Source organism: Podarcis gaigeae (genome assembly GCF_964106915.1).
Source record: "Podarcis gaigeae genome assembly, chromosome: 1".
NCBI lineage: Eukaryota > Metazoa > Chordata > Lepidosauria > Squamata > Lacertidae > Podarcis > Podarcis gaigeae.
In genome coordinates this window covers 16,138,928-16,163,286 of record NC_139678.1, presented here as the reverse complement: position 1 = coordinate 16,163,286, position 24,359 = coordinate 16,138,928, and the positions used below count along the sequence as shown (strand labels likewise).

At 39.9% G+C, this 24,359-nt stretch overlaps 1 protein-coding gene across 9 annotated transcripts in view; it reads left to right on the top strand.

The window, feature by feature from the left end:
* PPP2R5C (protein phosphatase 2 regulatory subunit B'gamma) overlaps nucleotides 1-24,359 on the top strand; it is a 74,119-nt gene that overhangs the window by 44,915 nt on the left and 4,845 nt on the right. For 3 of the 9 annotated variants that reach the window (XM_083734732.1, XM_083734739.1, XM_083734735.1), the window contains 12 exons: nucleotides 2,988-3,187; nucleotides 6,658-6,768; nucleotides 7,563-7,655; nucleotides 7,742-7,872; nucleotides 10,634-10,693; nucleotides 11,130-11,238; nucleotides 13,858-13,911; nucleotides 14,915-15,085; nucleotides 15,526-15,653; nucleotides 18,540-18,641; nucleotides 20,278-20,350; nucleotides 23,284-23,400. In XM_083734732.1, the coding sequence (XP_083590858.1) occupies nucleotides 2,988-3,187; nucleotides 6,658-6,768; nucleotides 7,563-7,655; nucleotides 7,742-7,872; nucleotides 10,634-10,693; nucleotides 11,130-11,238; nucleotides 13,858-13,911; nucleotides 14,915-15,085; nucleotides 15,526-15,653; nucleotides 18,540-18,641; nucleotides 20,278-20,350; nucleotides 23,284-23,400 (1,349 nt within the window). The remainder of the gene's footprint in view (nucleotides 1-2,987; nucleotides 3,188-6,657; nucleotides 6,769-7,562; nucleotides 7,656-7,741; nucleotides 7,873-10,633; nucleotides 10,694-11,129; nucleotides 11,239-13,857; nucleotides 13,912-14,914; nucleotides 15,086-15,525; nucleotides 15,654-18,539; nucleotides 18,642-20,277; nucleotides 20,351-23,283; nucleotides 23,401-24,359) is intronic. The other 6 variants (XM_083734734.1, XM_083734740.1, XM_083734738.1 and 3 more) reach the window with 3 other exon arrangements.

Here is a 24,359-nt window from a genome sequence, read left to right as displayed (position 1 = left end):
AGAACAATTCCCAAAGATGTGTATGTAATCTGCTTTATTTAATCCACTTCTCCAGCATTTATCTGATCCTTATATATTAAGTTCAGTTTATTAGGCATTAAATACCATTGATAGAGAGTTTTAAAATAGTTCTCATTTAGGTCTGCAGAAATTAGCAGAACATTTATTATTTTACATTTTTTGTTTCCTTTCCTGGGTAAAAATAGCTTTCTTGTGCGCAGAAAAGTGTCTGCCCATTTATTCAGTTTATTTTTTTATCTCCAAACAACCTTTCATATGTTCATTCATTCATAGACAGACAGACAGAATAAGTTTAAATAGCTCCAGTTTAAACAACATCCAAATCCTGTGCTTCTGCAGAGGTTATTCAGCCGTCCTATTGCATTGGAGCCATGGGAGCCATTTAGGTCATTTGTAAAATATTGCATCTCAGCTAGTGTATGCTTATGATCACCTGGCCAGGATTAGCCCCATCCTGTCACACATTTTACCCGTTGTGTTCATACAGTCGGTGTGTTTCAAGAGACGTATGGCATGTGGAATGGTGATTGTAATTCATGTTAGACCATAGAATGGTTGTTGCATAAGCAGATGCTATACACTGTGTGGGATGTTCTGATTGGTTTAGCATCAACAGGAATTATATTCTCTAACAACAATCAACCACAGTCCGTGACCAACTGGTGAGCCCGTTGGCTATCTCGAATTGCCATTGCAATCTCTAGCCCAGGAGTGAGGAACCTCTGGCCTAAGGCCAATCTTGAGTCCCAAGATCATAGAATCATAGAGTTGGAAGAGACCACAAGGGCCATCGAGTCCAACCCCCTGCCAAGCAGGAAACACCATCAGAGCACTCCTGACATATGGTTGTCAAGCCTCTGCTTAAAGACCTCCAAAGAAGGAGACTCCGCCACACTCCTTGGCAGCAAATTCCACTGTCCAATAGCTCTTACTGTCAGGAAGTTCTTCCTAATGTTTAGGTGGAATCTTCTTTCTTGTAGTTTGGATCCATTGCTCCGTGTCCACTTCTCTGGAGCAGCAGAAAACAACCTTTCTCCCTCCTCTATGTGACATCCTTTTATATATTTGAACATGGCTATCATATCACCCCTTAACCTCCTCTTCTCCAGGCTAAACATGCCCAGCTCCCTTAGCCGTTCCTCATAAGGCATCGTTTCCAGGCCTTTGACCAATGTGCCCACCTGCCCATCAGCTGACACCCCTTGTGATGTCAGTTGGTGGGCAGAAGGGTGGAGTTAAGTTCTGCTTTGACTGCATGCACCTGTTCTCAGCAGGGAACTGGGGCACCCAGTTAGCGTGGGAAGGTTGAACGACCCATTCAAGTGATTAATGGGGGAGTCAAATCCTGTCAATTCTGCAGGTTGCACACCTCTTTATCAGAAGCTGCAACTTATAAATATTTTAAATAAATGTGAAGTGACAAAAGGTACCAAAAGCAGATAATTTAAAGTTAAACTTTTGCAGGAGTGTCAAATGTCTTTAAAATAATTTCCATGTTGTGAGTTTGGTACCCGTGTTACTTTATATTTAGTTGTTTGGGGTCTTAGAATTGGCTAAATTGAGGCTCTTACCCTGCCAGCCGTCATAAGAATGGTGTTCTGTTCTTAAATAGCTGTCATCTAGCACCTTCTTTGTGGTTACCAAGCTCTTTGCTATCAATGGTCTCCTAGTAACACTGACGAAAGCTGTAATTGAATTTCACTTTGCAGTGTGTGCCTTCTAGACTGTTCGGTTAAGTTGATGCTTTTATTTATTTTGAAGATGCAGCTTAGAATTGCTAGATACGTGGAATTTTAATAAAAGCTATCTTTCTTTGCCCAGAATAAAACTTTTTAATTGACTTGGCATTTTTGGTTGCTCAGTTAATATATTTTGTAAATTGCTTGCACAAGACATTACATGCTGAACTAGAAGGTATGAGTAACTTAAATTTTCAAGGAACTTTGCCTTTTTACACATGTGTAAATTGAAGGTATCAGCACGGGGAGTCTCATTTCCTGTATTTTCAGAAAAGTGCTGACTTCTCAAAGCTTCCCTGTTAAAATGTGCAAAATGTTTCTTTAGCACAGATGAAAGCTAGATGTTTTCTAATTTACGCAAGAAGACATTGCTTGAAATTGCTATATATGTGCTAGTAAACGAGACTTGAGTTTTACAAGCAAGACATTACTGTCTTGTCACTAGAAATCCTACCTCACTCTTGAGACTGAGGCCTGGTCTTGAACCCTGAGATGATAAGAATGGACTGTACAACCTCGATTTTCTGGTGGGCAGTGTCCTTTTTGAATATTCCTCTGCATTTAAAACAAAAGCTGCAAGAAGCAGGAAACTCAACATATTAAAGATAACATTTTATCACATTTCTATATTTATAGGGAGATTACTGTATAGGAAAGCATTAAAAATGTGATTTCCCCACCTGCCACCTGAAATGGTACTGTCTGTTTTACAACCTAAGGACTCCACTGCTCTATTCTGCAGTATGTAGCCAGATTCATAGAATTATAGAAATGTAGAGTTGGAAGGGATCACTAGAGTCATCTAGTCCAACCCCCTGCAATGCAAGAATCTTGGGCCCAACATGGGGTTCAAATGTGTGGAAATGAAGCCAAGCCAGCATTCCCATCTATACATAGTTTTATTTGCTCTAAACTATAGAGCTAACTTGTCCTAGGTGAACTTCATGTCCTGTGTTTTACCACTGCATAAGCAAACACCCCGTTTTTCTAGTTACAAATGTGTAACGATTAATAATGAGAAAAGTACACGATACATGTCTATATAAGTAAATAGAGAGGCTGGAAAAATAGATTATACACTACCTATGGCACAAAACTTTTACAGCTAAATCGTTATCTCTTCGGGAAGTTCATTGCAGTCTTCCACAATACAATATTTTACAGACAATAAAGACTGTACTGCATAAACACAATACGGCAATAACGCAATATTTTCACTCCTTTCAGATGTCCCCCCTGGAGAGCAAGAAAAGCTTTTTATTCAGAAGTTGCGACAATGTTGCGTCCTCTTCGACTTCGTTTCTGATCCACTAAGTGACCTGAAGTGGAAGGAAGTAAAAAGAGCAGCTTTAAGTGAAATGGTAGAGTACATCACGCATAACCGCAATGTAATCACTGAGCCCATTTACCCAGAAGTAGTACATATGGTAAGTGATTTAAATGTAATTTATTTATTTATTTTAAACAACCTTTTTGTTTCTGAGTAAACTCCCCATAATGGAAGCTCTCTAGGTTCTAGAACTGTGCTCCTCAAACCGTGGGCCTCAGCCTACTTGTCATGCAGTAGCCCTTTTGGTGGGCTGAATGCTTGCAGGGGCAGCTCCCTACATGTGCACTACATAGGCATGTGGGGCAGTGGGAGTTGGTTGGAGAGCAAAGCAAGAGTGAAGCTGTAGCACACCATGTTGGAGGACTAGATAGAAAGGAAAGAGGTAATGGCCAAGTGCGACAGAAGAAAGAAAGTGGGAAGGAGGGAGGCAAAGGAAACATACTGCATGAAGGAGAAGAGGAGGGAGGAGAAGCACCCAGGGCCACTGCTGAGTCTTCAAGCTCTCCTCTGCTTTTCTCTGACTCTCACATTGCACACTCAACACCCCGGTTCTCTCTTCCTGCTGAGTCTGCAGTAGAGCCAGGAAGACTCCATCTTCTGAAGGGAAGAGGCCAGAGGGACTGTTTGAGGAAATGAGAAGTAAAATGAATATATTTAAACGTATTAATATTAAAATATTCTAAAAGTAAAGTAATAAACTGGAAATAGAGAAGAAGTGCATAAGACAGGGAAGCCGTTAACAGCAAGAAGATAGGACCAGAGATTAAAGAAGGGGGAAGTTAAGGGGGGGAGGGAATAAGGTAGAAGTAAAGCGTGAAGGGAGAAGTAGGGGAACGACAAGAGAGGAGAAGAAATATTTTGCCTGTTTCCACATGCCTCTCAGATTTTACCTAAACTGAAACGTAAGCCACTTTGTGCCCCGAAAGGTGACCTATAATTAAATTTGCATATGATGTATTATAAGATTAAGAATGGGATGTGTGAGTCACAGTGCTCCAAAATCAGTGCTGTACTTTGCTATGGGACTCCCTGCTACTAGGAAATTGATGTGGCAAAAAGTAATATTGATTTCAGAAGAGGAAATTATGTCATTTTGTAACGGGCATTGCCCTTGCACTGCCATTTTCTGATGGGGGTCAGTATTTTTTCACCCTCAAAAGGAGGCTGCAGTTGGAATATTAAGAACCCCTGATTTAAAAGGGTTTTCTTTACACTTCATTTCCTGCATAACACACTGGCTTGGATTTTTAGTTCACTTTGCACTTTCAGACTTGTCTTTTATAACTAAAATGTAACAGCACCATACTTGCAGCAGCATCAAGTGCATTGTATAAATCTGACTCCAGTCTTTCAAAGTCTGCTTTTACTTCTAGAATCTCGATGGTCCATTTGTATGTTCTAAATTTACAAAAGAGAGAGTTAATAATCCACTAATTTTGGCATTGCTTGCTAGCCAAACCCATTACTTGTGGGCATCACAAAGGTTGTCTTCTCCCCAAATCCTCTGATATGTGCAGTTAACTTGTGTGGGGGAGGGGTTGTTTGCAAAATTAACAAAGCAAACAACATCACTATTTCACAGCCCAGAGGCCCTCCATGAAAATACCATCCTAAAATCATTAGTGAGGGGGAAAGCCTATAACCTTGATGTTACTAAAGTGGTACCTCAGTTTAAGAACAGCCCTGTTTACAAACTGTTCGGTATACAAACCCTGCAAAACCGGAAGTAGTGTTCCGGTTTACAAACTTTACCTTGGTTTACAAACAGAAGCCGAAAAGTGGAAGGGCACCAGCGGCGGGAAGCCTCATTAGGGAAAGTGCGCTTTGGTTTAAGAACTGCTTTGGTTTAAGAACGTGTCATGCTTGGGTCTCCTATCCTACATGCCCAGCCCACGTTAGAAAGTGAAAGAGCACACAGAACAGTTTCTGAAGATGACATAATTGTATGGATTAAGTTCATATGGGAGAAGATGGTCCTTGAGACGTTACTGTCCCAAACCACTTAGAGACCTAAAAGTTAGAAGCAGTACTTTGAATCAGGCCTGAAAAGCAACTAGAAGCCTTCATCGATGGCATAAAATCAGATTGATTTACCTGTGAAGCATGCCCCTGTCAGCAGTCTAGCAGCTACATTGTGGTCCAGTTTAAAGTTTCTGAATATGCTTCAGAGGCCACTTCCTGTACGGCACATTACAGTAAATTTTATTTGAATATCAGCAGACCTTGAGTAACTAGAAAAGATCTCTTCTCTAGGAAAGGGCACAGCTGGAGTTCCAACTAATTGGCAGAAAGCGTCCCTGGCTACTTCCATCATCTGAACATCTAGAAACAGTGCTAGTCTGATCCTTAAGTGGAGATGGAACTCCATTCAACAAAGAAAATACACCTATACCCAGTCCAGTCATATTTTTGATTGAAAGCATCTCTGATTCATCTGGTTTAAGTTTAATGGTTGTTGCTCCTGATTCCATTACTCATCTCAGACACCACTTTGTGACTCCTGCTGTCTCCCCCAGAATTCATTGGAAAAAGAGCAGGTGGTGTCTCTCTGTTGATGGCATCGTAAACCAAATCACAGTAACTATTACAAACATCCTGTAAAGTATGCCAGTCTTATTCCCCTATTACAGATAAATGTTGGGGCTAAGGGATATTTGTCTAGCTTATGCCTACTCAGTGAGTTTATTCCTGAGCTAAGATTTAAACCAGGGTCTTCCCAGGTCATACTTGCAGACTTACGACTGCACTGTTATTTAGGACTGCGTGTGGTAGTTAGAACAAAAATACGTCTTAATACTTTGGTTTCAAAAGCATATACAGTCGTACCTTGGAAGTCAAACAGAATCCGTTCTGAAAGTCAGTTCGACTTCCAAAACGTTCGGAAACCAAAGCGTGACTTCTGATTGGCTGCAAGAGCTTTCAATCAGAAGCCGTGGAAGTCCCATTGGACGTTCATCTTCCAAAAATAGTTCGCAAACCGGAACAGTCACTTCTGGCTTTGCAGCGTTCGGGAGCCAAAACGTTTGAGAACTAAGCTGTTTGAAAACCAAGGTACAATTGTATCTCTCTGTATGTGTAAACTAAGATGAATATATTGATATTATGGTATGGCTAATGTGCTGGTTATTTTCTTTTCCCCTTTTTATTTTTTCTTTAACAAACTTTTAAATAAAGTTAAAAACACTTCTTAACATTTAATAGTCTTGATAGTGAACAGAATACTAGTATACATGGGAATTCTTAAAAAATAATTACAAAACCTTTTGACAGTAATTTACAGAAGAGCTTCCAAGATACAGTGTTCTTTCCCTCTGGTTTACTGGACTTGTCCTAGAGGCAAGATCCTTCTTTATATAAAGCAAATGAAGTGAACATTATTTCTGGGGTAGCGAGAGATAGAAACTTGGAGAAAGAAATGCAGAATAGCAAAACTTGTTTGGTGGTATTTGGAATAAGATTTTTTTCTGCTGTGTATTTATACTTGTTAGGATGTCCTTGTTTAATTTTTTTGTTTTGTTTTTAAATGGGATTTTCTTATAATGCCACTTAGACAAATGTGATTTTTAGTTTGCAGTTAACATGTTTCGCACACTACCACCTTCATCCAATCCAACGGGAGCAGAATTTGACCCAGAGGAGGATGAACCAACCTTAGAAGCCGCCTGGCCTCACTTACAGGTACTATACAAACATAATTTTTTTTCGTTTCTCTGACTAAACAAAGAGGGACTAAATTGCTGCAAAACAAAAGGTTTTAAATCTGAACGCTCAGCACACTGGTTTGCTGTTCTAAGTTTCTAATGGATAGCTTACACCTTTTAAGACTGCAGTTTGACATAAATGTTAATGAACTGTAACTTGGTTATGTCAATGTAGGTTTAGTGTAATACTTTAATCATAAAAATATAAGTGAATGTATATTACAGTAATTGATTTGGGCCTTTTTGGGCTTGTAGGGTTATAGCTTTGAAACATAAGCTCTTTTTAAAAGTGTAAGGTGCATGGTGCCCACTGTTATATAAACAAAAACCCACAAATAGAGTGTACACACAACACTGAGCTGGTTTAACTAAAGTATTCGAGTGTTGGATTGGGGTGGATAGCATAAAGGCCGGGGGTTGCATATGGTCAGCCAAGGTATGCTCAATTCAATTTCCCACCTCTTTTTCTTCCAACAGGGATTTACCAGCAGTTGTGTTTTGTTTCAGCCCAGCTTTGGCAACTATTAGCCTTAATTTGTGTCTTTCTCTAGGTAACTGAGCTCCTATGAGGTGCTTGGCAGGGAAGGTTCTGGGTGGTTTATGCTCATTAAAAAACATTAAGGGAATGTATACAGTTAGGAAGTCGAAGCGATTAATGCTGTTTAGTTTTTCTTTAAATGGTGTTTAAAACTGAGTACTATTTTTAACTGCTTTTCAAAATTCAAGTTGCATTTCTGTTGTAAAACTAATTTTTTTGTGGATCTTTTTCAGCTTGTTTATGAATTTTTCTTAAGATTTTTAGAATCTCCAGATTTCCAACCTAATATAGCTAAGAAATATATTGATCAGAAGTTTGTATTGCAGGTGAGGTTAAAAATGAATATATCTTCAAACTTTAAATCCATATTAATCTGAAATAGATTAAACAAGTAAATGTGCGTCTCTTGCAGCTTTTAGAGCTCTTTGACAGCGAAGATCCTCGAGAAAGAGATTTTCTTAAGACTACTCTGCACAGAATATATGGGAAATTCTTAGGCCTAAGAGCTTACATCAGGAAGCAAATTAACAATATATTTTATAGGTATGTTTTCATTCTGTGCCGATGCAAATTAACTGGGTAAGGTATATTAGAAATGTTGTAACTTTGATGGTACTGCCCTGCTCCCCTCAAATGTTGGCAGTGTTTCATTAAATCTGCAGGTAAGCCTTTTTTACGATGACTTTAGCATTATTTTAATTTGCTGCTCTGGTTAAACCGAATTATGGGTGGGAATAACATGTTAAAAGTTCTGAGTACAGAATTAGCTTTCATTAAGAATGTGCTTTTGGTCAGCTTTGGCAATTTCTATGCTTTACCTTTTGAAAGCTCAGGTCAAGCTTCCTTGTTTCCTTAAGGTTGGAGTTCTGTTTCATTTACCTATGGCAACTTATTCCAATCCCCCATGACCACATTCTGGCATGTGAATTAATACAGTTGTTAAATTTATTATCCCCCTGCCCTCCCCGTGCTGTGTACAGTGAGTATACGAACATAGCATTTGTTAAAAGTGGTTTGGAAAGGGGTGTGTACAGTGGTACCTCAGGTTACAGACACTTCAGTTTACAGACGCTTCAGGTTACAGACTCAGCTAACCCATAAATAGTCCCTCGGGTTAAGAACTTTGCTTCAGGATGAGAACAGAAATCGCGCAGCAGCAGGAGGCCCCATTATCTAAAGTGGTACCTCAGGTTAAGAGCAGTTTCAGGTTAAGAATGGACCTCCAGAACAAATTAAGTTTTTAACTCGAGGTACCACTTTATTGACATATGGCCTTTGAACTTGTTATCTTTCCAGCATATCTGCAGCAGGGCACTATTCTTCCAACATGACCAAAAAAAAATTTTTTTAACCTATATGATTTCTTTATTCCCACTCCCCTTTCTCCCCAAGGTATATTGAGCTGTAATAACTCTGCCAGCTTTTAGCTCATTTTTCTATAGCTTTTCCCTCTGTGCAGTTTTCCCAAAAGGGAATATATGGTACTGCTCCTTTAAGAGCCTGATGCCAACTGCGCCACAGCTTTTTGCCAGTTCATCCATAAGAGACAATAGCACCAGCTGTAGAGGGAGCTTATCTTCTGTACAAATGGTAACAAATACGCACTTTGGGGTGGGGGCGGACAGAGGCATTGACTAAAAATAGCAAGTAAGCTTCATCTGTCTGCATTCAGCAGGTTTTGGCCATACAGAGCCAACACCAATATTTTAGATGAGTGTTTCCTTCCCCCCCCCCCCCCCGGGATAAGAGTTTCTGTAGAAAGAAGAGGTGCAGGGTATAATACACTTCTGATGGGAAAGCTTTGATTTAGGGCTGGAATGCACAACGTATGGCATACGCCGTTGTGAAATCCATGATACTGTGTATTCCACTCTTAAATCAATATATATTTAATTCTGATATTCCATCATGGGCATGTCGCCATAGTTAAGGTGTGAGGTTGGGTTACCACATAACACTAAAGCACAGTTTATTAACTGGAATTTATTCCTTCATTATCCTACCTTTCCTTCAAGGAGCTCAAAGTGTCGTACATGATCCTCCTCCCCCATTTTATCCTCACATTTTATCCTGTTAGGTAGGTTCAAATGAGAAACTGTGAGTGACCCAAGGTCACCCAATGAGCTTCATTGTTGCATGTGAACCAGGTCCTGGTCCAACACTCTTCTCCACTGCACTAAACCATGGTTTCATGTAATGTGTGAGTCAGGTCTCTGCTCTGTCATTCACTGATACAAGCTGTAGGGTCTTCTTCATAGTGGTGCCCACTTTTTGGAACTCACTGCCAGGGAATCTCCTAGGCTGTTCTTCTACTTCTTCTTTATCAGCAGGTTAAAACATTCCCTTAACAACATAGTTTTTAAAGAACTTCCCCAGCCACTGAATATACCAGATGGTTGGTTTTTTGTGGGTTTCATGAGCTCATTGTTTGGTTCAGTATTATTATTTTAGTTTGTTAGGGTTTGCCTGTCCCCCACATTTTATTAGTGGTACCAGCAAAAAGAAGAAGCTGATAAATGCATATATATATATATTTAAAGTTTCAAGAGCTTTGATGTAAAGTTGTTATGTTAACAAGTCTACAGATATAGTGCAGCTTGCCATATGATAGTAACCAAATGGAGACTGGGCTACATAGTGGGATGTTGTGCATGTCTACTCAGCAGACATTCCCACTGAATTCAGTAGGGATTACTCCCCCATAAATTGGTAAAGTTTGCTGCATTAATTCTCTATATTTCATTCTAACTTTAATTCCATCCCTCTCAGAGTATTTTCAAATTCTAGCTGATCTACAAGGTAGCTATTAGTCGTTTTGTAAATCTAAGATTATTACAACTAGCACTACTTGTATTTTCCTGCCCTGTTTCCCAAATGTTGCTTAATGACATGGAAGAATGTGATACACCTTTGCAGTATTTTAATTGCCTTTAATACACCCTGGGCAATAATTGGTGGTAACACTATAGCAGAAGTAAGCAAAACTCATTTAAACTCTTTTCTATCAGCTTGGAAACCACTATTTTTTGTGTTGCGCTACCTTTAGCAAACCAAAACATTTTTAAATGAGTTTATACAGAAAGTATATAAACAGTAGAACAAAGTTAAGGATAGGTACGAAAAAGAGTTGGCCTAAAAACTATATCGAACCTTTAGTTAGGCAAGAGTATTGAACACAAAATTTTCTGATATAGTTTTAAAATAAATGGCAGCTGTTCCTCAAGTTCTTATCCAACTTGAGCTAGACGCATTACCAAACAGATGCTGATTGTCCTCATTGCTGATAACGTATTTGCTTTGTCAGGTTTATTTATGAAACAGAACATCACAATGGCATTGCAGAATTACTGGAAATATTGGGAAGGTAAGCTGCTTAATAGTTACGCATCATAATGTTACTATCTGTGCTCTAAAGCAGAACGACTTTCAAAGAAAGTGAGGGTGGACCTTGGATTGGAAGAAATTTGTACAATTTGTACAGCTTATCTTGGTTCGAAATGAAGAATATAATCACTAGCACTTACGGGGTGAAAACAAAAAATGTGGCAGTACTTCAGGATCAGACAAACCTGTTAAAGAATTCCTGTGTATTTTAATACATAAGAATCTACAGTTTTGCTCTTGGTTGCAGTGTAAGTGAGCATTGTACTTGGGTATTCCGTAAATTCAGAATGAAATTTGAGTGGGAAACATGTCATGAAACAATAGAATAAAAGTGATTTCAAGAAAAGATTTCACGATGAAAATGTAACATCTTTTTTAAAACCATGACGCACTAAATCTCCTCTCCTCTTTTTTAGTATAATTAATGGATTTGCCTTACCATTAAAAGAAGAGCACAAAATTTTCCTTCTAAAGGTACTATTACCTTTGCACAAAGTGAAATCACTGAGTGTCTACCATCCACAGGTAAATGATTCTGCATTTGAATTTCGTTTAAGAGTGTTGATTTAATAATTTACAAACTATTTCTGAGTATATCTAGGAAAAAGATAAAATTAACCAAATGTTACACAAATGCCACCCTCATTTACAAAGTTCGTTGTCTAGCAATAGGTATGATTTTGTTGTATATTAGAAGCCTGATACTGACTTAAATTAATGTCTGTATTTTGGTTGCTTCTGAAAACTATTAAGGTGGTTGGAATGGCTTCGTTGCATTTTGGGCTCACTTTAATTTCACAGTGCTGTAGCAGACTCTTGATAAAGTAAATGAAAGATCTATCATGCTACTAAACTCCCAGGTGTGCTGCAGAACTCCCCCATCCTAGTGTCCACAAGTAGCTGCCCAGAAGAGCTTTTTTATGAATGATGAATTGGCTTTTGCCATCTGGCCAGAGAGTGTTGCTTTGGCATCTTTTGCAACATTTTGTGTGCATTTTGCAAGACTCTTTAGGGATAAAATCGCTCAACTTCAACCAGAATTGGATTTCACATTCAGAATGATGGTATCAGATGTCCCACTTTAACTTGGCCTTTGACCGTTAACCTACTTGCAGGTGCTTTGTCTGTTCTTTGATATAGAGGCGTTGACCATTTTGTGCAGGGATTCTGTTCCTGGAACCTGCAAGCGCCAGCAGAGCGTGCGTAATCCTGCCCCGTTACGCCCCTGTTTTACCCTCTTCCAGGTCCAAACGGGGCACAGGCATCCGTGGTCGCACATCAGCTGAATGCATACAAAATGGTCACTTCCTGTATATTATTCAATTTTGTTTTGGTGTGGTTTTATTCAATTTTAATATCATATGACTGTATTGTAGTAACCTGCTCTGGAATCTTATGGTCAAGGCTGGGTATTATTTAATAAAAAAATTAAAAGGTTATGGAATGAACTCCCAGGTAGCATTCACTAGGCTTTGTCTCTCCTGCCTTTTAAGGAAAAGATAAAGATAGTATGTTAAAGGTTTTTTTTATTATATGACATACTGAGTATGGCTTGCTTTCATTTTGGGATATTCTTCTTCATTTTACTTGGGTGTTAATATGCCTCTGCTCTGCTTTTTGGATATGCAGCAGCAGCTCCCTCGACCTCATCCCCCAATTTGCTTCCAAGGACTCAGGGGCCCCTTTGGAACAATGCTGTAGGTGGCATGGGAGGATGGAGGGATGTACAAAAATTGCTTCTCCTCCTGTGCTCCTCACCACCCAGCTGGTGGAGGCCTCCTCTGGATCAAAGAGCCTTCCCATTGGTGGAGGGACACAATTGCAAACAGCCCTATGTTTTTAACTTTCAAAATACCTCCATCAGCATGGCGAGTTTCAAATGTTTAAAGTGAATAGTTCCAGCATGCACTTTTCAGCTGCGGGTTGAAATACTGCTTTGTAGGTGTGCGCAGTGTTTCTTTGGGTGTCTTCCCCTCCCTCCTTCTACAGTAAACAACAGACATAGTATTTTTCCATCTACCAGGAAGCAAGGTGGTGTGTGTTCTCTCTTGCGCAGACACAAAGAGCCATCTGGAAAAGCTCAACTCTTGTTTGAGCAACATTGTAGACTATTATAGTTACAGTGAAGAATACACAGCTGCCTTTTGCTGGTGAATCCAAATTCAAATAAAGAGCACAATAGGCTACAGACCCACTGATTTTAGCCTATAAAGTTTATCACTTGCTTTTTGCCCCTCAGTTTCATTTATCCTTTCTGATAAATGCTCCTAGAATAGTAGAAGAGACAATAGTATTCAGTCCTCACTCCAAGAGCAAGAGTGGAACTTCCAAGAAATTGTGAATTTGTTTATTTTTTTCTTATATTGAATTATCAGCTCTCACACATCACTGCCAATGAGGGCCTCTGTAGCTGCAAACCTTTGATGCCTTTCCCTTCAGCTAATTTTATTAATCGTACAAAATGTTGCTTAAGTTTTTAGTCATTGATTGTGTTTCTGGAGGAGGCCTATGTGCAGTTACAGCAAAACCGAAGCTTCATGTCCCAGTGTTGCATACAAAAATTGCTTGTCTGATTTCCATAATTATTCTGGATCTGACAGCTGCCCCAGGTTAAAATTATTTTACAAAGGGATAGAAGTTGTCAAAAATAGTATCTTTTTGTGCGTTTGAATTTAGTAGTGTTGAAGAGGGCAAGTCAACAGTACGGTTTACTTGCTGAATAAAGAAATATGGAATCTGTCAAATATTCCCATAGATCCCTGTTAACCTCAAGATAGCTAGGGTGGTGATGGTTGGTTTCCCTCCTTCCCTCCATATTTCCAAATATTTTGTCATTAGAAATAAAGAAAATGTTGCAGTGTGGAATGTAAATAAACAGGTATAGAAAACTGCTTGTACAATGGACATTGTTGTATCCTACCTGAATATCACAGCCCAAGTTCTCAAGTTCACAGTTAAACTGTTTTTCTATATCCTACTTTGTGAGCCTTATTTGTAATCTTAACTGTTGAGTTTTTGCATTTTGCAATATATTTTGGGTTTCATTCACCAAAAATGAACATTCAATAACAACAAAATGTATTTGACTTCTGTATATATATATATTTGGTAGCCTAACAATGTTATTCTTTCCCCTCAATTTAGCTGGCATACTGTGTAGTTCAGTTTTTAGAAAAGGACAGCACGCTTACTGAGCCAGTAAGTTTAATTTCTTTTCTTACTTTTAAACAACATCTTTAAAAGTTTTTACCAAAATAATATAATGGAAATACATTTGATTAATTGCAGGGCAACTACCTTGTCCCCTGAAATAAGTTATGAATTGGTACAATGTTCTACTTGCTAATCAGCTGATTGCAGTGACATCAAGCTTCCCTTGTCAATACAATCAGAATGCATTTTAAGACTTACAGTCATGCACTGACAGACCCATCTCTACCTGCCATCACATATAATGTCAGGTGTGAAACAGGTGGGTGTGGTTTGGAGAAATGACCTCATGGGTCAAATTGAGACTCATTCTGAGTCTAATTTGGCACACTGGCCAGATGTTCCCCACCCATGTCTATTCTATTTGCGTTTTCAATTGGAAATGAAAATAGTGTGAATAGTTTTTCAGTGTGCTTGTAGGAGGCACTGAAAAACATCAACAGATGTATTTTGTCATGCAGATATTAGCTACGAGTTTAGTACTTCCTCATCTCTTATTAAGAACATCAGTGAGAGTCATAAATAGTAAAATCACCTGCTTAACAAAAAAACATTAAAACCTGTGTTTGTTACTTGGAGATAACAAACTTTGATCTCTCCAGGATCTCCAATCACTATGAGCACATTCTTCATAATCAGCATGGCTATACAGAAAAACATATACAGAAAAACATGTGCCTGAGAAATTTCAAACAATACTGGAAAATATGTTGTTATTTTGAGATCATTCCTCTTAAGAATTACTTAGCCTTTCTTCCATCCTGTTTGCAGAGGGTCAAAGTGTTTTTAAAACAAAATCACATTCAACCTTCATTAACAGTTTTTAATTGCAAAGTAAAACTATAATGCCTGCCATTAGTCAAGAATCTTGAGTGTATATTGTTGTTACAATTATTTCATAATGGTGGCAGTCAATGCAAGCAATCCATGATAAATCACTGGACAGATTTATAATGTCCTGAGCATTCCCTCCTCCCTCTTTTCTTTACAGGTGGTGATGGCACTACTCAAGTACTGGCCAAAGACTCACAGTCCAAAAGAAGTTATGTTTTTAAATGAATTAGAAGAAATTTTAGATGTTATTGAACCATCTGAATTTGTAAAGGTTATGGAACCTCTTTTCAGGCAGCTAGCCAAGTGTGTCTCCAGTCCACATTTCCAGGTTGGTAATTCCAATAAATGCAGTACTGTAATTAAGTTTGACATTTTGACATTACACTGCATTAATCACTGCTTAGTGAATATGTTACATGCCTTTTAAATGGACCACCTTTCAGTATGTTGTTAGGCACAATATTTTAAGACCGGCTGAGGGCAGGAAAGGAATAAACTCAGCTACTGCAGCTGTGAAGTCTCCTCTCTATTATCCGTAAACAAAAGTACAGATAGTCTTTCTGTTGCTTTTGACAGTACCAGTTTTGGTTTCTAGTGGATGCTCACACAGAAAGCATAAAAGTGCACCTAAGGAAGCAGCAGGCAAGGGAACAGAAGAGCTCAAGTTGAGATGAAAAAAGGATTCTCTGCTTCCCAAAATGAGAGAACTGTGTAAAGTGTACAGTATGTTAGAGGTGTTGAATGGTAAAATGCTCCCATGTCTCTTAGGTGGCAGAACGAGCACTATACTACTGGAATAATGAGTATATTATGAGCTTAATCAGTGACAACGCAGCAAAGATTTTGCCCATCATGTTTCCATCCTTGTACCGAAATTCAAAGACACACTGGAACAAGTAAGTAGCCATTGAAATATATTGCTTGATGCCCTAAAGTCTGACTCTGTTCATGTCGCAGCATTTTTATAGAAATATAAATCTCAATAAAGTTTGTGTGCTGCAGTTTCCTCATAAGATTGTAATCGGTCAGAAGTATTTCTCTCAAGCAGGTTAGGTGAAGGTAAATGTCACATCACAATAAGGAGCTAAGAAAGATTGATTGAGTAGGTTCTTCCATATCTATGCAGAGTTCTCAGGCACACGTCCTTAAAATCACTGTTCACAAACCAGCCCGTCTTGTTGATGCCACACACAATGGCATAGTGGGGCAAGTCTGGTTCACAGCCCTCCCACCCTGCTGCATACAAGAGGTGGGGAACACCTTTGCCTCCATGGGCCAGATCCTTCTTGGGATATGCCTTGTAGGCCAAATTTGACAGATGGGTGGGGCTGCCCACCTGTCAATCACCTGGAGTCACATATGTCGGCCTTGAAGTTCAAAAGTCGGAATGTCAGTGCCCCTCATATGCAACAAGATGCTTCCAAAAGGAAGTCCTGCCCTCCCCATGATTTTAGCAGCTTCCACATGCAGTGGGGCTTCCCTCCCCTCTCCTCCTCTCCCCACATCTCCACAAAATTGGCTCTGTGGGGGTTCAGTAGAAACCTGAAGAACACCACACAGTGGGAGGAGAAGGGGGGATTGTTCCATCCAGCAAGCTTGAAATGTTTGCCCTGGGGGAGCTAAGGTAAAGGTAAAGGGACCCCTGACTGTTCGGTCCAGTTGCAGACGACTGGGGTTGCGGCACTCATCTCACTTTACTGGCCTAGGGAGCCGGCGTTTGTCTGCAGACAGCTTCCAGGTCATGTGGCCCGTGTGACTAAGCTGCTTCTGGCAAACCAGAGCAGCGCATGGAAGCGCCGTTTAGCTGTGGTACCTGTTTATCTACTTGCACTTTGGTGTGCTTTCGAACTGCTAGGTTGGCAGGGATTCAAACTGCCGACCTTCTGATCGGCAAGCCCTGGGCTCTGTGGTTTAGACCAGAGCGCCACCCGCGTCCCCTGGGGGAGCTATCACCTGTTAATCCCTCACTATGAATTGTAACCCATGATCACCAATTGACTCCCAGTACATTTCCAAGCACAATTGAAAGTGTTGGTGCTGACCTTTAATGCCCTCGGTGGCCTTGGCCCAGTAGACCTGAAGGAGTGTCTCCACCCCCATTGTTCAGCCCAGACACTGAGGTCCAGCTCCGAGGGCCTTCTGGTGGTTTTCTCACTGCGAGAAGTGAGGTTACAGGGAACCAGACAGAGGGCCCTCTCGGTAGTGACGCCTGCCCTGTGGAGCGCCCTCCCATCAGATGTCATGGAAATAAACAACTATCTGACTTTTGGAAGACATCTGAAGGCAGCCCTGTTTAGGGAAGTTTTTAATGTTTCATGATTTATCGTGTTTTAAATATTTTGTTGGGAGCTGCCCAGAGTGGCTGGGGAAACCCAGACTGATGGGCAGGGTATAAATAGTAAATTATCATCATTATAAGTTTGTATTATTTCCCCTCTTTTTCCTCTTTTCCTTCTTTCTGCATTTCTGTCCTAGTTGGTTGTATTTTCATATAGCATGTCTCTCCTTTGTCAGTTTTCATCCACACAGTAGTTTAGAATTCTGGCATGAACCTGTTACTAGCCACCTTGATTTTGCAACTGCTATTTGCCTAAAGAACCTTTTAACTGAGCTACTGTGCGAATGCTGGATGTCCCATAGCCTGATGCTGGTGACAGACTAATGACTACTGATAGAGTAGCCAACAATGCATGTTAAATCTGCACAGTGAAAGAAAATGCTGAGTAGACAGTATTAAAAGTTGATTTACACTAACTGGATGTCAGTAATCCATTGATACATTGGTTTTAAAGTAACATGGATTACTTCATTGAAGATTTGGCAGTCTGTATTTTTTTCGCTTCACCACTTGTGGCTGTCCAGTCATTCTGACCTAAGCATGAGTAATATCACTCTGCACAGTCACATACACAGAGTATATGGCACACCTTTGTACGTGTTTAACTTGCATGATGCAAGGAGCCATAAAACTGGTTTGTCTTTTGTATCTGATGGCCTAACATGTAAGAGATTATTTTTGCAGAATAACTTAACTTCTCTGGCAGGGAGTGCTGCCTAATTCAGGTGACGAGCTTTTACTTTCTCTCCCCATCCCCAATACCATTTTCTAATCTGCTAATTTTAGTTTAAGAAATGAGCTGATAGAGTAACCAAAATTCTCCCACCACTGCCAGTGGCTGTAATCTATCAGGAAAATACCTTGTAGAGACAATACAGCTGTGCTCAGGAAACATTTTAGCCCAGTATGTCTGCATAATGTTGCATAATTTTCGCATCAGTTGCTAGAAACCTGTTAGATGTAGCTTCAAGTATTGGCAATGTTCTTACTTCTTTTACTGAGGCTTCTGTTACTGCGTGGAATTTTGTAATATGGACGATTAATGTTAAAATTGCTGAAATTATAGCATTGATATTCAAGAGGAGAGCAATACAACATCTAAAGAGTGCTTGTTTTTTGGTGTTGAGAAGTTATAATGCATACTTTAGCTAATGGAAGCATCCATTGACTAATTTCTGGTTTTTATGGTGTGTGTGTATTTTGAAATAATCAAACTTCCAGAAGAGATACTATGTAATTATTATTTTTAGAAGACATCTGAAGGCAGCCCTGTTTAGGGAAGCTTTTAATGTTTAATAGACTATTGTATTTTTATATTCTGTTGGAAGCCGCCCAGAGTGGCTGGGGAAACCCAGCCAGATGGGCAGGGTATAAATTATTATTATTATTATTGTTGTTGTTGTTGTTGTTGTTGTCATTTTGAAGCCAAAATTTTACTTTATAGGACAATACATGGCTTGATTTACAATGCTCTGAAACTATTCATGGAGATGAACCAAAAACTGTTTGATGACTGCACACAGCAATTTAAAGCAGAAAAAGTTAAGTAAGTTTCCTCTTGAACATCTTTTTTCCCCTTTCATTTTGTTTTCCACTGATTTATTAGAATAAGCACTATCATTCATATATATATATATATATATATATATATATATATATATTTGCATATATATATATATATATATATATATATATATATATATATATATATACACACACAATAACAACTGTTTAGCTCCTTGAAAATGTTCTCTTCCTGCTACTATCATCATGATTGGTTTATATTGCATGCCCGTATATTGTTTCACAGTGCTTACTGGAGCTGTGTGAAACCCATTAATCTCAATCAAAAATGGGCCGATTCACAATTCACCGTCTTGTTTTGGAGAATACTTGGGGGAGGCTTGAGCAATTTCTGGGATTCATTCAGAGCTCAAAAAGTCCCAGCCCTAGGAAACACCTCTATCATCAGACTGCAGAGTGTCAGTCCCTCTTCTTCCTTTTCTACACTTCACCAGATTAAAAGTTGTGGAGGAGAAAGAGGGGAAGCCCCACAAAAGCCAATGGCTCTCTGCCCTAAATGTTGCTGAGCATGCTCAGCAATCCCATTGTCCACAGGAACTCTGGGAGTTTTATTCATGTTCCTCCAGGAAGAACAGAGAAATTTATTTCCTGAATTAAGCAAAAATATTTATACCCTGCATTTCCTCATATATTTCAAGGGGCAGCTTTGAAATAGGAGAGGGGGCCATATTACTTGTGGCTGGTGCATAAAGAAGAATGGGAAAATTGCATAAGCAACCCTCAGTTTTACCCATAGCTGCTATATTCTCTCCCTCCCAAGGCTAGCCCTATGATGAGGCAAGGTGAACCCCACTGCCCACGAAGCTGCTTGTCACTGGCTATTATGCTTTTATATTTGTTGGAAGCTGCCTAGAGTGGCTGGGTACAAATAATAAAATTATTTTTGTTCCTGCCCACTATCACAACCAGCCTCCCACTACTGTTGGTCATCAGGACCACCACCACCACAAGGCATTGAGTGGCGGTGCTCTTAACAGCAGGCCTGTCCAGAGCATGGGTCTCACCACTCCTCATCCTGAGGCTTTGTGGGTGAAGTAGCCACAGAAATTTGGCCACCAGAGTGTCATTGTTTTGCCATAACAGCAGCCAACACTACACAGAACCAGTCTGTTTAAACAGCATTTACCACTGTTGCAGCAAAGTGGTGGCACAGGCAATCTCTGGGGTCACTTCAAACCTAATGCCTCATTCTGAGGAAAAACTACCTCAGGCAGGGCAAAGTATTTCACCAGCCCTACACAAATACACACCCCTTCAGAATTTGGTTAAGTGGGGTGGGAAAAGATACTTCCAGCCATGGCAAGGTTTGGAGTAGGGTTGAGGTTATCTTGTAATGACTAAGGGTTTTCTGGTATGTGGAGGAGTGGGGAGAGGATCATTTCTGAAATTATTTTCTAACCCCAATATATACTATTCATGATATCTTATGGCTGTTTAACCCTCTGTTATATTTAAATATATGTCCGACGTTAAACAAGTAAATACAAAAAAAAAAAAACCCTGTCCTTTTCTGTAGTGTCAAAAGCAATTTGGTAATTTGATTTATTTGAAAAGTTCATTGAGCTTTTTCTGTGACGTGTGTGGGTTTTTTCCCCTAGGGAGAAGCTAAAAATGAAGGAACGGGAAGAAGCTTGGGTTAAAATAGAAAATCTAGCCAAATCAAATCCCCAGGTATTTCAAAAACGTTCAGAGGCTGAACATTTCAACTGTACATTAGATACTGCTGGAACAATAAGGGCCACCATGAATGTAACATTTCCTTACTCACATTTTTTAAAGTAATTAAAGAAGATGACTCTGTGTGGCTGAAGTGTGCATCTTTGGGTGGTTTCCAATTGTCCGTGTGGCAATAACAAATACCACACAATAGCCTGGTTGTTAAAAGCGCTTCATCACATGGTCAGTCTTTAATAAATACTTCTTCTAAGAGCTGTAGCTGCCACAGGTGAGCCAGAGAACAGTATTCATGTATGAACCAATTACTGACAAGCCAACAAAATCCACTGTTTGTATGTAATGTTGGAAAAGTCCACGCAGAAAACAACATACATAATTTCTGGGAGAGGTCCCAGGAACCTTGCAAGATGCTGCTCTCATACTTGTGACTCATCAGACACCACAAATGCGGGTTTAGGTGTTTTCTACATACTTCTTAACCCTCCCCAAAAAAAAACATGACTAGCAAAATATTTAATTAGAACTAGCCCTAATATTCCTTGCCTATTGAGATCAAGCAGGTGCCTTCACTACTCTTTTTTGGCACCTGTTTGGACAACCCGACCCAGATGCTTAGGAATTTGAGCTCATTTTAATCTGTTTTAGTATTTTGACTTTTGAATGTTTTAAAGTAGGGTTGTGATTTTTTTTTTATACTCCTTTTTATTGTTTTATCATTTTGTAAACTGCTTTGAGTATTTTTTTAAAATCAAGTGGTGTACACGTTTTATGAAATAAAGAAATAGTTCAAGTGATACATTAAATCTGTAAGAGTGCTTTAAAATGTCATTGTGCTGGTGGCCTGTTGGCAGACTTGGTCACAACTGCTTTTGAGGTGTGTGTCTCCCCCCCCCCCCAATCAAGTGGTATATCAGTTTCATGAAATAAAACAAATAGATTAAAATCCCTCTGGTTCGTATCCAGAGTAGCCCTTCTGTTCACCAAAGGGTGGGAGATCCAGTAGAAGGAAGGAGGCTGATTTCTCCAATTCTCCCTGCAGCCTCTTACACCACTTCCCACGCTGTTCTGTGGGGTCCTCCATCCCTCCTCCTGTTCAGATTTTCAGTCGGCACAGGGCTGAATTTGGAATTGGCAGGAATTACCGTATTTTTCGCCCCATAGGACGCACTGCCCCATAGGACGCACCTAGATTGGGGGGGGGGAATAAAGGGGGGGGAATTATTTCCCCCCCCCCCAGACGTGGGGCTGGCGCGGGGGAAGCCCAAGCTTTCCCAGCCCCCAGAACAGGCTGCCGCCCGCAAGCCTTGCGCGCCCAGTGGGACCTCCCGCCGGGCGCGCGAGGCTTGCGGACATCTGCCCGAAGCACGGAGCGTGTTCCACAGCATGCCCCGGGCTGCAGGCTGCCGCCCTAAGACTCGTGCGCCCAGCGGGACCTTCCGCTGGGCGCGAGAGGCTTGCGGACATCTGCCCGAAGCAGATTATTATTATTATTATTATTATTATTATTATTATTATTATTATTATTTTATCTTGCCTGCTTTGTTGCTTCTGGATAGCACTTAAGAGAAACAAACCATGATCCTTGGCTTACATTTGCATCCAAACTGGATAGTTTGTCTGGGTGAAACAAACCACAGTCTCTAGTTTGAATATAATGCTATCAGCTATGTTTTACTGAGGTGCAAACGAGACCATATAGTCTCTTGATTCAGGTAGGTAGCCATGTTGGTCTGATGCAGTCAAAAATAATAATAAATAAATAATTGTCCAGTAGCACCTTAGAGACCAACTAAGTTTGTTCTGGGTATAAGCTGTCATGTGCATGCACACTTGGTATCTGAAGAAGTGTGCATGCACATGAAAGCTGATACCCAGAACAAGATTAGTTGGTCTCTAAGGTGCTACTGGGCAATTTTTTATTTATTTCATATAGCCTCTTATTATTGGGAAGTGCTGATACCAATAATTGGGCCAATGCAAATATTTTAGCATCGTGTCTTCTTTTCCTGGCATACCTTTAGCCACCATTTTGTGCAGTGATTGGTCTTAAATTCTTCTACTAAATTTTAAAATGGTAGGTCATCAACCAGTAAAAAGATGTTTGCTCTAAAGGTTACTTTTTATTGTATCTTGGGTCCTAGGAGCTAGATTAGGGTTTGACTGGACGTAGCTGTTTCTCATTTGAATTTCCCATCACACCAATTTAGCGTGTCTAGTTTGGAAATCCTTCAAAGTCTCAAAGGTGGTGCAGGATAAGGGGGCTGGGTGCATAAAGCCAAACTGGGAGAACCATATTGTTTCATATTTCCATTGCAGAAACGTAATAGCCCTTCTGGATCAGAGCAATAGTGCATTATTCAGCATCTTGTTTCCCACAACAACCAGTCAGATGTTCTGGGAAGCCTCACAAGTAAGGCATTCCCCTTTAAAACCATTTAAGCTAGTGGTCATAACCTCCTTCTCTGGCAGCAGATTCCATAAATTAAGCACTGTGTGAAGTTATTTTCTGTTTTGCTTTTTTTGTTTTTAATCTCCTGCAAATGGGTTTTATTGGATAGAACAACACATTTTCTCCACCATACACAGTTTCAAAAAAAAACCTCAGTCGTGTCTCACCCTTAAGTAACGGGTTTCAACACTGACAAAATGAACCTTAGATTATTATTTTTATGCTCATTTCATTATTTCCATTGGACATACGGCTTTATTAGATTTCAACAAGCAGTTTGGACTATCAGATCTCCTGTTTTTTTAAGATAGAAGCTATAACAGTTCATGGTTTAATCCAAAACTCGATTTGTGCAACAAAATGTGTAAATTACTCTTAATCAAGTGTGAGGGTAACATTTCTGTCAGTAAAATTGCTGTTGCTAATCCTAAGCTTTGCCATCAAAAATTCTGACATAAAACATTTTGCATTTGGTTAGTACTCAGTATTTAGTGACACCTGTCTGGTGAGCAGTCCTGTTGCAATGGAAACAGATGGGCCTTTAATTGAAGACTTGCAGGTGCTGAAAAAGACAGTGAAAGAAGAAGCTTGTCCGGTAAGCACATAGGAAGAAAAATTAGCCTACTCGTTCCAAACTTGATTTAGAAATTACTTATTTTGGTTGGTAGTTATGCTTTTCCTCTCTAAATGACAAATTTGAAACGAGCAGAATAATTTTAGTAATTTCTAAGTAGTTTCCTGTTGTCAGTAAAATAGTTATTGTAGCTGTTGACCGTGTCCCATTGGATATGTGAGCAGTGAGAATTTTTTGTCCTGTGTTTATTAAGTGGCTTCAGAACCATTAAAGTGAAGTGGGTATTTCAACACATATACAGTGAAGAGATTGCTTAACAGAACTCGCTTATTGAAATTCCATGTTTTTTTATTCCCTCGTCCCGTGTCTGCTCAGCACAAGACTGCTCAGCCCTGGCTTCTCTGACATCAGAGGATTGCCAGTGAGTCTTGATGCCCTCTCTGCTAAAGCCACACTGAGAAATCAACGCACATCTAGTTATCGGGTTCCATGAATGTGATGCCTGTGGTTGCAATGGCACCCTTGGGTATCTCCTGGCATCCACAAAGCTAAGCTCACTCCCTAACTGCCCCTTTTTTCAGAAGGTGGTGAGGGTTTTCCCTGAAAAATGCAGAGAGCTAAAGGAGAGAATTGGAAGACTCCTTTCTGCTTCCTCTTTCAGCTCTGTGTGGTTTTCAAGACAAAGTGAAGTGACCAAGAGGATAGAGGAAGAGTGAAAGGGGTGGGGGTGGTATGCCACAGGCATCAGGAGCAAAATAACGGAGAAAAAGCTGTGTCTACACGTACATGCACATACACATAATGAATCCAATAAAATGGATCCAATTGACATTGCAGAATTTTAATAGGTTTGCCCTACCACTACCACCATAGAATCAAAGATCACATGTGCCTCCATAGACTGAACCGTAACCATCACACATCTGGTGGTTTCCAGTTCTGCCAGTACAAAAAAAAACATGGTTCTGCAGCACAGATCC